General features: G+C 42.2%; 1 protein-coding gene across 5 annotated transcripts in view; it reads right to left on the bottom strand.

Moving 5' to 3' along the window:
• The window catches only part of FGGY (FGGY carbohydrate kinase domain containing), a 442,861-nt gene that overhangs the window by 415,366 nt on the left and 14,743 nt on the right, over window positions 1-12,752 (bottom strand). For 4 of the 5 annotated variants that reach the window (XM_033225066.1, XM_033225061.1, XM_033225062.1 and 1 more), the window contains one exon: window positions 1,860-2,074. The exons of the other annotated variant lie outside the window; for it this stretch is intronic. Coding sequence is in view for 3 of the 4 variants with exons in the window: in XM_033225061.1 (XP_033080952.1) it covers window positions 1,860-2,060 (201 nt within the window). In the remaining variant the exon portion in view is untranslated. Of the gene's footprint in view, window positions 1-1,859; window positions 2,075-12,752 lie in introns of those variants that run through there. 5 annotated transcript variants of the gene reach the window in all.

Below are 12,752 nucleotides of genomic sequence, written 5' to 3'. Positions count from 1 at the left end.
AGTCTGGCTGCAGAATCTGTGCTCTGTAACAGGTCGTCTACCTCTCTCATTCCCATGGTGTTACTACCTAACATAAAAATGCTTCCTTCCTTAAGCCTCACACCAGCAATGATGTTCCACAGAGATGTAACGTGCTTATCCCGGGGCTTCTGGCACATGCCCACATATCCATACTCCATGTGAGGAGAATTGCCTAAGACCCAAGAGCTTCATTCAAGTTTGCTATAGTGTTAACAGCATTGCTAATGACAAATGCCCACAGTACTTATGCAGCTAACAGGGCTCAAACAGATGATAAGTTGGCCACCACTGGGAGATGATTAAAAATCTACCATTAAACCAAGCTGTACTCAGAGCAGACCTTTTTTAAAGTAGCTTTTCATCAGGGGATTATATTTTCTTCTTGATAATTTCCTTAACGGCAAGCAAGGCTGTATGTTAAAAGAACAAGGAAGACCCAAGTGCAAAGAGTAGAAGATTCTTACCAGATTGGGGCTGAAAGGAGGGGAGAGGAGAGGAAAATTAAATGGGCAAACGAGAAGATGCATCCCTCTTTCACTCCTGTATAATGCTCTGGTATTGCCTACCCACTCCCTCCTCTCTCTGCCTTCTTCTCCGGGGCCACTAACAGCAGCCCAGAATTCATTAAAGTTTAAACAGACTGATCAATAGGGACAGAATGGTGAATTGTCCATCGGCAAATTACCAAGCACTTCATGAATATTTAAGGAACTAAACTAGGAATGGGGAAAGAAGGAATCCAGGACTTTATTTTTCCCTATGGAAAAAAAGACAAAAGGATCTCTGCCATGACTGATCACCAAGATATAAAATCAAACAGTCAAGTGAAACTTTAAAAACAAACAAGAATTGTGAAGCACTGCTTCCCTTCCCAAGCCAGCAGGCTGCATCCAATCCAAGGCCACTCAAGGTGAACATATGCCTGGCATCAATGGGAGACACTCTAGTCTGACTTCTTTGCTTTCTCAGAACACACCATGTTTTCATGCCACCAAGCTTTTGCATATGCTATTCCCTCTGCCCAAAATGCAGTTCCTCTCATCCCCATTTGTCCACTTGGAAGGCAGGAGAGTCCACTGATTAAGAGTGCACCTTTGAGGCAAAGGTATAAAAAGGATACATTGGACTTTGGGGACTCGGAGGAAAGCGCTGTGGGTGGTGAGGAATGAAAGACTACACACTGGGTAGTGTCCACTGCTTGGGTGATGGGTGCACCAAAATCTCAGAAATCACCACTAAAGAACTTAAGTAACCAAACACCACTGTTCCCCAAAAACCCACAGAAATTTTTTTTAATTAAAAAAAAAAAAAAAGAGTGCACCTCTGGAGTCAGACTGCTTTGTTCTAGTCCAGCCTCTGCTACTCACTGTGTGAACTTGAGTAAGTGACCTAACTTTTCTGTGCCTACATTTCTCCCTCAATAAAATGGGGGTAGTGATAGTACTACCTTTATAGGGTCATGTGAAGATACAACTACACAGTGCAAGTTAACACATTTTACACAGCCTTTGGCACACAGTAAAGGCATGGTAAATGTTAGTAAGGTGATCAGGGAATTCTTCCACATGTGGTCACACCTCAAGCTGTCCTGTCTTCCCTGAGCCCCCTTCGGTTAGGTCTTTCCCCAGCTCCAGCTATAGTTACTTTGCTCCCAGCTCTTACCATATATTAGCGGTTTATCAGTCTCTGCCAGTAGACTGTGAGCTCCTGAAGGGCAAAGCCTATTTACCTCTGCATCTAAAGTTACCCCAACATAGTTTGTGGCACCAGATTGACACAGGACAAACACTCAACAGGTAGGAACATGAACAAGGAGAGAACACCAGTTTTGCCCATACCTTTGTAACAACACAGCACGCAGCCCAGATGTCCTCAGAGGACTGCTCGTGGTGGTTGAACTGGGGCTCCCACTTCTTAATTGGCTGATCTGCAAAAGCCAACAGGACCCCACTCTGGTCCACCAGAGCTGCGCGGACACTGCCTGTTCCAACGTCCACACCCACATAGTACCTCTCTGGTTTCTGTTCTCCACCAGACATTGCAGTTCCTCCACCTATAGTAAGCAAGCGTAAAAACCAAATGAAGACCAAGCAGATCTGCAAAGACAGTCACAAAACATCTCAAAAGTAGAAATAAAAGAGGTACCACTATCTAACGGGTAGCCATTTGTTATTTATTCATCCAACAAACATTTTTAGTGCTAACAGTATACTAATAAACATTGAGCTACATGGTGGGTGAACAGGACAGATATGGCCTCAGACATGGCATTTCCATTCTTGAGAGAGAGTCAGACATTAAGCATTTAAATACATAATTATTTAGGCAAAGTTGTGATGAGTGCTATAAGGGCAAGTACAGAGTGGTAGGAGAACTTAGAATCTGGAGGCAATACAGATGAGTTTCTTCTCAGTGAATTTCAATCAACAAGGACAGAAGCCACGGTACTGAAAAGGAACCTTGTCCTCCTAGTCAGTCATTCATTCAACAATTACCTACTGAGCACCTCTTATGTGCAAGCACTGTGAAAAGTGCGTATGTCCCCTCTACTCCTCACTATGACTCTAGACGGTTTATTTACATTTCTATGTTACAGGTGGTCAAGGTGAGACTCCAAGAGATAAGTAACTTTTTGCTTAATGCTAGCTAGGTCTATGCATAAATTCAAACAGTAAATGTACATTATTATAATGTTATACACTACACTGATTAAGAAGCAAGTCTATGAGAAGTTAAGGAATTTAATCAGCTTCATTCAGGGGCAGCCTGGACCTAAAGTCCCACATTTGTGCAATCCCAAGTCTCATGCTCTTTCTTTTGTTTCTTAAAAGCTTTCAGTATAGGTTTGGAGAAGAGGCAAATATATTGCAGCTGTGTCATGAAGTGACTGGGAATTGGGAAGGAACCCTGAGGAGACAAGATCAGGAATTAATTAGACAATCTGTTTTCCTTACAGACCCCTTGTGAGTCACAAGGAAATCTGACCAGAGAACACTCAGGAATTCCTTGGCCTTCATGGCTGCTCTAAGTCCCTTTGGTGAGATTAGCCCGCATGACATGGAATCTCATAGAGGCTTTTATTTTCCAGATTGGCCTTTGAAAGAATAAGAACAAGCCCCCAAGACAACTGAGCAGGTGAATGCCTTACAACTCTCCAGGTGAGCTCAAGGTAGTCTCACCGCCCAGAGTCTAATTTCAACCTGGGCAACCTTCTGTACCCTTCAATTTCAGAAAGAAAATGTTTCCCTAGCCAAGTCAAAAGTGGAGATTCTAAAAGAAAATCAACCAGCAGATGTTCAGTATACTGCTTCCTAGATATTTATTCCAGTAAACAACAAATAAAACAATAAAAACAACCCATTAAAAGTAACTGTTTCTGTCTTAATCGCAATGATTCCCCAACTGAATTGTAACCCTTTTGGTTTTGTGGCTCATGAGCAGATGAAAAATAAAATGGAGAAGCTACAGTAATAACATTTGCTCCGTTCATCACAGCTTCGTCAGACCCACACTGGTGTGTAACCTCAACTTCTCTCCCTGGCTTACATTCCCCTTGGGGACCTCCATATGACCATTAGCACCGGTTTTCAAATCATTCATTCCTTCATTCACTTAACAGTGATACCTTTTCTTCAAGCCATTATTTGAAGAAAACAAAACACATAAAAACAGAGCTGCTCTGAAGCAAAGGTCACCCTTGCCCCACCCTCCAGCCCTTCTCCCCAGCAGTCCCTCTGTTAGGTTTTCTCTCAGGACAACTGAAAACCACCAGCTTTGAGCTGTGATATAGCCCAGGGCCTCAGCACGGCATCTCACGCCCTAAACGGGCTCCCTCTGCCTGCCATCCAGCCCTGCCTAATACAGTCCTGCTCATTCTCACTCCAGGCTACAGACATCCTCAAGCTCCTCATAGGCTCTCAATTGCCCCCAACTGCTAAAGGCCTCCCCGATCCTTTGCTCATCCCTTTCTAATTCTCTCCTTTCCTTGTCTGCCCAATGACCACGGAATTATATTTTAAGACCCAGGTCAGCCATCACCTCTCCTTGGAAAAGGCTTCCTTACCTTTCTCCCCTTGCATACATACAAAGGATGCCAACATGGTATCGTGTCCCTGCTTTCTTTTAAAACTTACCACTCTGGAATCACAATTTTATTTTTCTTTCCATGTCTGTCTTCCTAACTGAATCTGAAAAAAACGAACTTATCAATTTCTGCATCCCAAGCTCCTTACACAGTGTCTGGCACATAATAGGTTTTCAGTAAATGTTTACTGAATGAACAACTGCATCAGTGAATCAACAGAAATAAGGACGAGCAGGTCCATGCCTTAATAGTTTGAATTTCTAAGTTTGTACTTACATGTGCTAGTGTTTTACCTTATTTTAATCTCTTATGACTCATTCTTCTAGTTCACAAATACTTACTATATGTGACAACCACATTTTATTCATTCTATGGCACTAATTTTTCCATATTTAGCTTCTCTAAAATCAGTGCGAACCTTATAATCAATGGTATGTTACAATTAATTGGTATCTTCTCCTTTCTTACTTCATGGTATACGAAATAATGGTGCATCTTGCAATCTGAGACTCAGAAGAAATGCAGAAGACAGTAACACCAGGAAGCCTGCTGAGGATACACTGATTGACAAAACAGGGGCAATGCCTTCGCTGAGTGTCCTCAATTTTATTACCTGCAAACAGGAAGAAGATTGAAGCTAGCCACTCTACCTTCCCTCTCTACCAACCTCTCACAGCTGCTTACTTTACTAGCTCTTGGCTTCCCACTGTCTCTACCGCAAAGGCCCCCAGGGGTGCTGCTCCTTAACACTGATCCTAGCATGCTAACAACTCCTTGCCCTTGGCTAGACCTTTGCAAGACTACTATAAACACTTAGGAAGAAACAAAGAAATAAATAGGAAATGAAAAATCTATGCAACACCCTGGCTTACACAGACCTGGCCAGCCAGCATCCAGGCTTGTCTCTACTCCAGCCAGCTCCGATGACAAGAGAGATTCCCCATGGGGCTGGCCCAGGTGCTCAGGCTTGGGTTCCTCACTTTTGACTCCCTCTCTGATGAAGAGAGTAATATGAGAAAATACATCATCTTACCACCCTACCCACATCCTGATTCCTTTCCAGTAAAATGCAAAGAGGCAGATTTCCACTCTACAGTTGGCCCTGGACTTGCTCCAGTTCTGGTTTCTGGAAGGATCCCACCCTTCACAAGAGCCCCCTTCACATGGAGAATGGAGGTGTATGATTACAGTTAATTCCAGCTGCCGCCTGTGTCACAGCTATAAGCCCAGTGCCTGGCATACAGCAGGAGCTCAGTAAGTCCTTGTAAATCAGTGAATGGGTGTCTTTAAAATTCATCACTGGGGAAATTAAAAAAAGATACCATGTTTACCATGTATCTGACATTCTGCTAAGCAGCTTGATCACAATGCCTGACCACAATTCTTGAAGACAATAACTATGATCACTCCCATTTTACTGATGAGGAAAATGAGTCCTAAACAGGTAAAGTAACTTGCTCCAGTATGTCACATTACTAGGCAGTAATACAATGGATAGTAATCCATTCCCTCTGGTTCCATCAGCCCTAACCTTTCTCAGGATGCTCCACTGCCTCCTGCTATTCCTCTATTTACTAAATGCCCATTTGTCAAGGACTCTGCTGGGGGCCTCTGCTTATTGTGCCTAAGGTTGGCTGACTCAGAACCCAGGCTATTCATCTTCAGAGACTGACCCTTCCACAATACCAGGTGGCCTGCTTCCAGCAAACTATGGATTTCTATAACCCATTATCAAGGCACCATGCAAGAAAGAGTCAAACTGTCCCAGAGTCATTCACACACATCACCCAGTTCATGTTTTCCTATGAAATAGATCCTACTTGAATATTTCGGGTTCACCACTTTTCCCATTATTATAGTTCTAACTGATCTCTATGATTATTTCCATACCTGGATCCTGAAAGCAGGGACGTTCAAGCCCTTGGCCTGAAATTCGACCTGTGAGCTGCAGCAGAGGACTTTCTGCATCACAGGTCCCCTGATCTTCCCCCTCTATGCCCTTTGTTCCTGGGTCACGAATATGATCTGCTGCGTCCTGAACTCCTAATCTTATGCAACCAGTACCCCTTAGCCTCAAAAAGTAAAGTAACTGCAAAGTGGAAAACATTATTCCTTTTTCTAGTTTGTAAAGAAAAAAGGATAAGGATCCTCATCGTGTCACTCATTCCCACACAATGTTAATCTCATTCACTGAAACCCAATCAGTTTGGTAAACCTATCACCACTTTACTATACCTCAGCAGGGTGGAGTAATTTGCCCAAAGTGACACAAACAGTAAATGGCATCAGGATTTGAACCACAGTTTCTTATGGCAAGAGTAGGGCTCCTTCCACAACATCCAACTAAAAATGAAAGCCAAACCCTTTGATTACTTCTTCAATAAGAACAACAAATGCAGCAAGAAATACCTATTGAGCTCTGAGCTGTAGATCACCATGTGACTCTATGATTTCATTTAATCCTTATAGCAACCCTGTGAGGTAGGCAGTATGAACCCCATTTCCCAACTAAGGAAAGTGACATTCTCAGACAGGAAGCTGTTTCAAGTTGCATGGCACAGAAGCAGAGGGGCTGGGGTTTGAGGCTAAGTCAGTGTGACTCCAAAGCCCGCATTATGAATGGTGAGAGTCGGAACTGGGGTTTCATTTCATTCTTTTTAGGCAAAGATAAATACTCTGAAAAGAAAAACAGCTGTTAGGGATATGGGGAGGGTGGTCAGGCGGAAAGAAATGAGGGCATGGACTGTGGACGGCCAAGAGAAAGAAAAATAACAGAAATTCAAGCTGTGCTGCACACAAGTCCTGGGACATATCTAAACTTCTCAGTCTACAAGACATTTCAAAGCACAGAAACAGCCTCCTGTCCAAGTCCCCAGCATGGACAGGACTGACTTTTAGCCCCTATTTATGATCAAAAGACTGTTCTGTATAAATATTTATACAGTTCATTAAATAATAGCCTGTATAAATATTGTTAGAAATGTGCCACAGGAAACCACAGACTTTGTGGCTGATTCTTCAACAAACGTGCAAACTGCTCAAATGCAGTGTGAAAAAAGGAAAAGGGGACCTGGAAATAGAGGGCTGTCCTTTGCAAACGGATTTTAGCAATCCTAAGAAGGGGGTACAAGCTACAAATATTCAGCTAAAAACCGATTATGTGGGATTGTTCTTTTATACTTTCCTCCTTCTTTCCCTCTGAAGCATCTAGAGCATTAAGATTGCTGCCTAGGATGACAATCTCCCAGGAGTGAATGAGCTTACCCTATTTCTTAAGGGGCCACTCCTCCAGGATCTATTTGGTGACAGTCCACAGAAGCAGTGTCCCAGAAATCTGGGAACGAATTCAGTATCCTCTTTCAACTTTGATCTTTGGACTTTGCTGGGAGTTGATGTACACAAGTCCTGTGCAATTTATTTAGTTAGTTATATTGCAATGAGGGAATTGCTAAGATTGGGAAGGAAAAACATGAACAATGAGTTTAGCTTGCCCACCTCAGTCTTCTTAACAGAAAGGACTGAATACCACTTTCAACAATTCTCTTAAGACGGTGGGAAAATTTGAAACGTGAAGGAAAGAGATGATCTGGCAAAAATGTTGGTTCTCTGGGCTCTACCAACAATACCCAGGAAGAAAAGAACAGCTTGCCAACCAAAACTTTACTTCTAAACATGAAAATTTCTTAGGGCCTCCTCTTCGGTTCTTTTTCAGCCTTTCACTCTAAGGGGAGCCATTTCTAAAAGTTTTAAGGTTGCCAAGACTGGCTCAAAAGAAACCCAAACACTTTCATGGTTCCCCAAACTTTTAGAGTCTGTAGCAATGGCCCAACACATTTTTCATCTAGACATACCTGTGGCTTGGCGTAGTCTGTAAAAAGGAGTATAAGCATATTTTCAGTCCAGTGCTCATTTTGTGGCATCCGAAGGAAGGAAGGGAGTAAGCGGGGAATCCATTCCCTGAATACTAAGAAGCTGAACCAGGCCCTTATCTAGCTCCTGGAAGAGCAGAACAACCTTTCATTCATCACTGATGTCTAACACTACCTAAAAAAGGACCTGGCTTGTTGCAGATCAAGAAAAATTCAAAAGAATCTGAGGAAAAGGAAGAAGGGGAAAGGAAAGTGTGGTGGGAAGAGGGAAATAAGGGAAATAGGGGAAGGAGAGAAGAAAAGAGAAGGGAGGATGGGCAAGGAGGCAACTGAACTGGCAGTAAGTGGAAGCCTGAGTGATTCACAGATAAGAAACTAAGAAATCCCTTGATTGATGGGAGGAGGGAAGGAAAAAAAAAAAGCAGACATATACCTTGGCTAACAAATGACATCCACTAAATTCTTCCTGCCCCAGAAAAGTCTATTAACATAACGCAGAGAAGGAACAGATTATGAAAATGTCAGTTCTAAGAGACCCAGATGTAAATCCAAATAAACAAAAAACAAACCAACAAAACCCTTTCTCTATTCTGGGGGTCAGCCACTCACACCTGGAATGTTTCCTGTCACCAACTGGAAAGACCTCAAGATCTCCAGCACGAAGAAGTTCACATGTGGGACCCATGACATGTAGGTTCCTGGAGCCAGCTGGCTAACAGGCTCTGAAGATCCCAGACATCATAGAACATGAGAAAACAACATCACACACATAGTCTCTGGGCCCAGACGTTCTCAAAAGAAGCTCCAACAAGGAGTGCAGAAGTCATCCTGCTAAGCAATGCAAGACTGTGTCTTGACAACTGAGGACACAAGCTGGGTCTATCTTATCCACCTCTGTATCCCCAGTGCGTACATACACAAATAAATTCAGTATGTAGTAGGTACTCAATAAGGAGCTGATGAATGGAATAACAAATAGTCACTGCATTTGGGAGAAATGAAGGCAATTCTTCTCCACAACACTAAAAAAGAAATCTTCAATATCAGGGTCACCATATTCAATTCAGAATAGGAAACCTGATGCTTGTCCCATCTGTGTCTACCACTGACTCACTTGGGGCAAGTCTCTTCACTGATGTCTCTCTTCACAGGTATGAGACTCATGAATTCTATACAACTACTCCAAGGGGTTGTTGTGAAGATCAAAGGAAATAATGAGCACAGAGAGCCCTTTAAAAGGCAATTCCTTTATAACAAGAATCAATGGCACTGGGAGGCACAGAAGGAAAATTTGGGTGTAATAGTATAGCATCACCAAGGACACTCTACAGCCTTCTTACTCAAAGTGTGGGCCTCAAATCAACCTTCACTTCCAACACTGAATCACCTCCTGAAAACCACATCTTTTTAAAATAACATTTTATTAGGCTGGACGTGGTGGCTCACGCCTGTAATCCCAGCACTTTCGGAGGCCAAGGTGGGCGGATCACGAGGTGAGGAGATCGAGACAGTCCTGGCTAACATGGTGAAACCTCATCTCTACCAAAAATACAAAAAATTAGCTGGGCGCAGTGGCGGGCACCCGTAGTCCCAGCTACTCGGGAGGCTGAGGCAGGAGAATGGCATGAACCCAGGAGGTGGAGCTTGCAGTGAGCTGAGAGCGTGCCACTGCACTCCAGCCTGGGCAACAGAGCAAGACTTCGTCTCGAAACAAATAAATAAATATATATATATATATATTTTTTTTTTTCCATAGGTTTTTGGGGAACAGGTGGTGTTTGGTTACAAGAGTAAGTTCTTTAGTGGTGATATGTGAGATCTGGGTGCACTCCTCACCCAAGCAGTATAAAATGAACTTTGTAGTCTTTTATCCCTCACTCCCTTCCCACTCTTTCCCACTGAGTCCCCAGTGTCCATTGTGTCATTTTTACGCCTTTGCATCCTCATAGCTTAGCTCCCACTTATGAGTGTGAACATACAATGTTTGGTTTTCCATTCCTAAGTTACTTCACTTAGAATAATAGTCTCCAATCCTATCTAGGTTGCTGAGAATGCCATTAATTCATTCCTTTTTATGGCTGAGTAGTATTCCATCGTGTGTGTGTGTGTGTGTGTATCATAGTTTCTTTACTCATTGATTGACGGGCATTTGGGTTGTTTTCACATTTTTGCAATTGCTGACACCCACATCTTTTAATATGTGTTATCTATACCTAGTCATTCTCGCCACATCTAACAAGCTTGATTTCCAGCAAACAAACAAATATTAAGTGCTTTCACTCTGCCAGGATGCTAGGAATAAGAGGCTGAAAAATACATTATCTCTAATTTTAACAAACTGACAGTCTAATGTTACGGTCTGAAAGCTTGTGTCCTTCAAAAATGTATGTGTTGAAACCTAACCCTAAGGTGACGGTATTAAAAAGTGAGACCTTTGGGAGACGATGAGGTCATGAGAAAGGAACCCTCATGAACAGGATTAGTGTCCTCATAAAAGAGGCCCAAGGAAGACTCTTGCCCCTTCTACCGTGTGAGGACACAGCAACAAGTCAGCAGTCTGCAACCCAGAAGACAGTCCTCACCAGATACCAAATCTGCCGCTGCCTTGATCTTAAACTTCCCAGTCTCCCGAACTGTAATAAATGTTGCAAATTAGCCACTACTTTTATGGTATTTTTTCGTAGCAGCCTGAATATACTAAGATTAATGTAAAGACCTGAATTTTGAAAATCAAATGGTGATGACTCAAGTTATTCCTCATTTATATACCTCAAGCAAAACCTAATGCACCTAGTAAAACTGCATACAGTGGTAAAGTGGCTTCATGCTGCCACCAGAATTCTGATCATCCATACTTTAGGAAAGAGGCATCCCATACCAACTCCACCTTTTTCCGTAGAATGAAGAGAAGTGAGTTAATGGAGGTACCAGTTTACTGCTTTCATTACTGTTCCAACAGTTCTGACCAACGAGGTCAGAAACTCAGTATTTTTCAGAGTTTTGAGAATCCTTATGCTCTTTACTGAGCCCATTTTTAAAGACTAACAAGAGGTGACTGGAAGAGGGACATGGTATCAAATCAGAAAGACAGTAGAAAAGTTGGCTATCTTTTTAAATTTAAAGTTGGATTTCAAAAGGCAGAAAAGACAGAACCTACCAAATCCCCATGTATGCCTCACAATGTGGCAGCCACAAGAATCCAAACTGAGTCAGTTTTGGATGGTGAACCGTCTTCAATGGTGGCCAGAAACCATCACCTTCCAAGAGTCACACAGGTAATGCCCAACAGCAGTCACAAGGGAAACATAAAATCCAAACTTGGCTGAAGCCAAATGCACAGAACAAGTCCTAAAGATATCATGGATGAAAAATCTGACTCATCAAATGACGTCCCCAAACTCCACCAACAAACATCCCCTTAAAGAAATGAAACTTCAGATCTCCCAACCATCTTTCATAAAACCCTGCTTACTCCCTCCCAAGGGTTCTGTTCAACCTTGTGTTCCAATAAAGCACATTTACTTCTTTATAATGCCTTCCTGTGTTGCCGTACCAAGCCATTCCCTTTACAGAGAAAAGGAGAGAAGAACACACATTTATAACACCTACCAAAATATATGTTGTTTCTCCCATCTACATGAGGAAACTGAAGTGCTAAAAGAGTCAATATCCTGTTGATAGTCACAAAGCCCATAGAGGGACAAAGCCATATTAAAGTTCAGGTTTGCCAAAAGCAATTGCAAAAAATGCCAAAATTGACAGATGGGATCTAATTAAACTAAAGAGGTTCTGCAGAGCAAAAGAAACTATCAGCAGAGTGAACAGGCAACCTACAGAACAGGAGAAAATTTCTGCAATCTACCCATCTGACAAAGAACTAATATCCAGAAGTTACAAGGAACTTAAACAAATTTGCAAGACAAAAACAAACAATCCCATCAAAAAGTGGGCAAAGGATATAAACAGACACTTCTCAAAAGAAGATCATTTATGCAGCCAACGAACATATTTTTAAAAGCTCAACATCACTGATGATTAGAGAAATGCAAATCAAAAACAAGATGAGATACTATCTCATGCCAGTCAGAGTGGTGATTATTAAAAAGTCAAGAAACAATAGATGCTGGAGAGGCTGTGGAGAAACAGGAATGCTTTTACACTGTTAGTGGGAATACGAATTAGTTCAACCATTGTGGAAGACAGTATGGTGATTCCTCAAGGATCTGAAACCAGAAATACCACTTGACCCAGCAATCCCATTACTGGGTATATACCCAAAAGAATATAAATTATTCTACTATAAAGACACATGCACATGTATGTTTATTGCAGAACTGTTTACAATAGCAAAGTCATAGAACCAAAACAAATACCTATCAATGATAGACTGGATAAAGAAAATGTGGCACATATATACCATGGAATACTATGCAGCCACAAAAAGGAATGAGATCATGTCCTTCACAGGGACATGAATGAAGCTGGAAGCCATCATCCTCAGCAAACTAACACAGGAACAGAAAACCAAACACTGCATGTTCTCACTCAAAAGTGAGAGCTGAACAATGAGATCACATGGACACAGGGTGGGGAACAACACACAATAGGGCCTTTTGGGGGTGGGGGGATGAGGGGAGGGAACTTAGAGGACCGGTCAATAGGTGCAGCAAATCACTATGGCACATGTATACCTATGTAACAAACCTGCAGGTTCTGCACATGTATCCTGGAACTTAAAAAGTACAATATTGAAAAAACAAGAATCTTTACAAAAAAAA

The sequence above is a fragment of the Trachypithecus francoisi genome, unplaced genomic scaffold (genome assembly GCF_009764315.1).
Source record: "Trachypithecus francoisi isolate TF-2019V2 unplaced genomic scaffold, Tfra_2.0 Lachesis_group12, whole genome shotgun sequence".
Classification (NCBI taxonomy): Eukaryota; Metazoa; Chordata; class Mammalia; order Primates; family Cercopithecidae; genus Trachypithecus; species Trachypithecus francoisi.
This window is presented reverse-complemented; position numbering and strand designations above follow the sequence as displayed.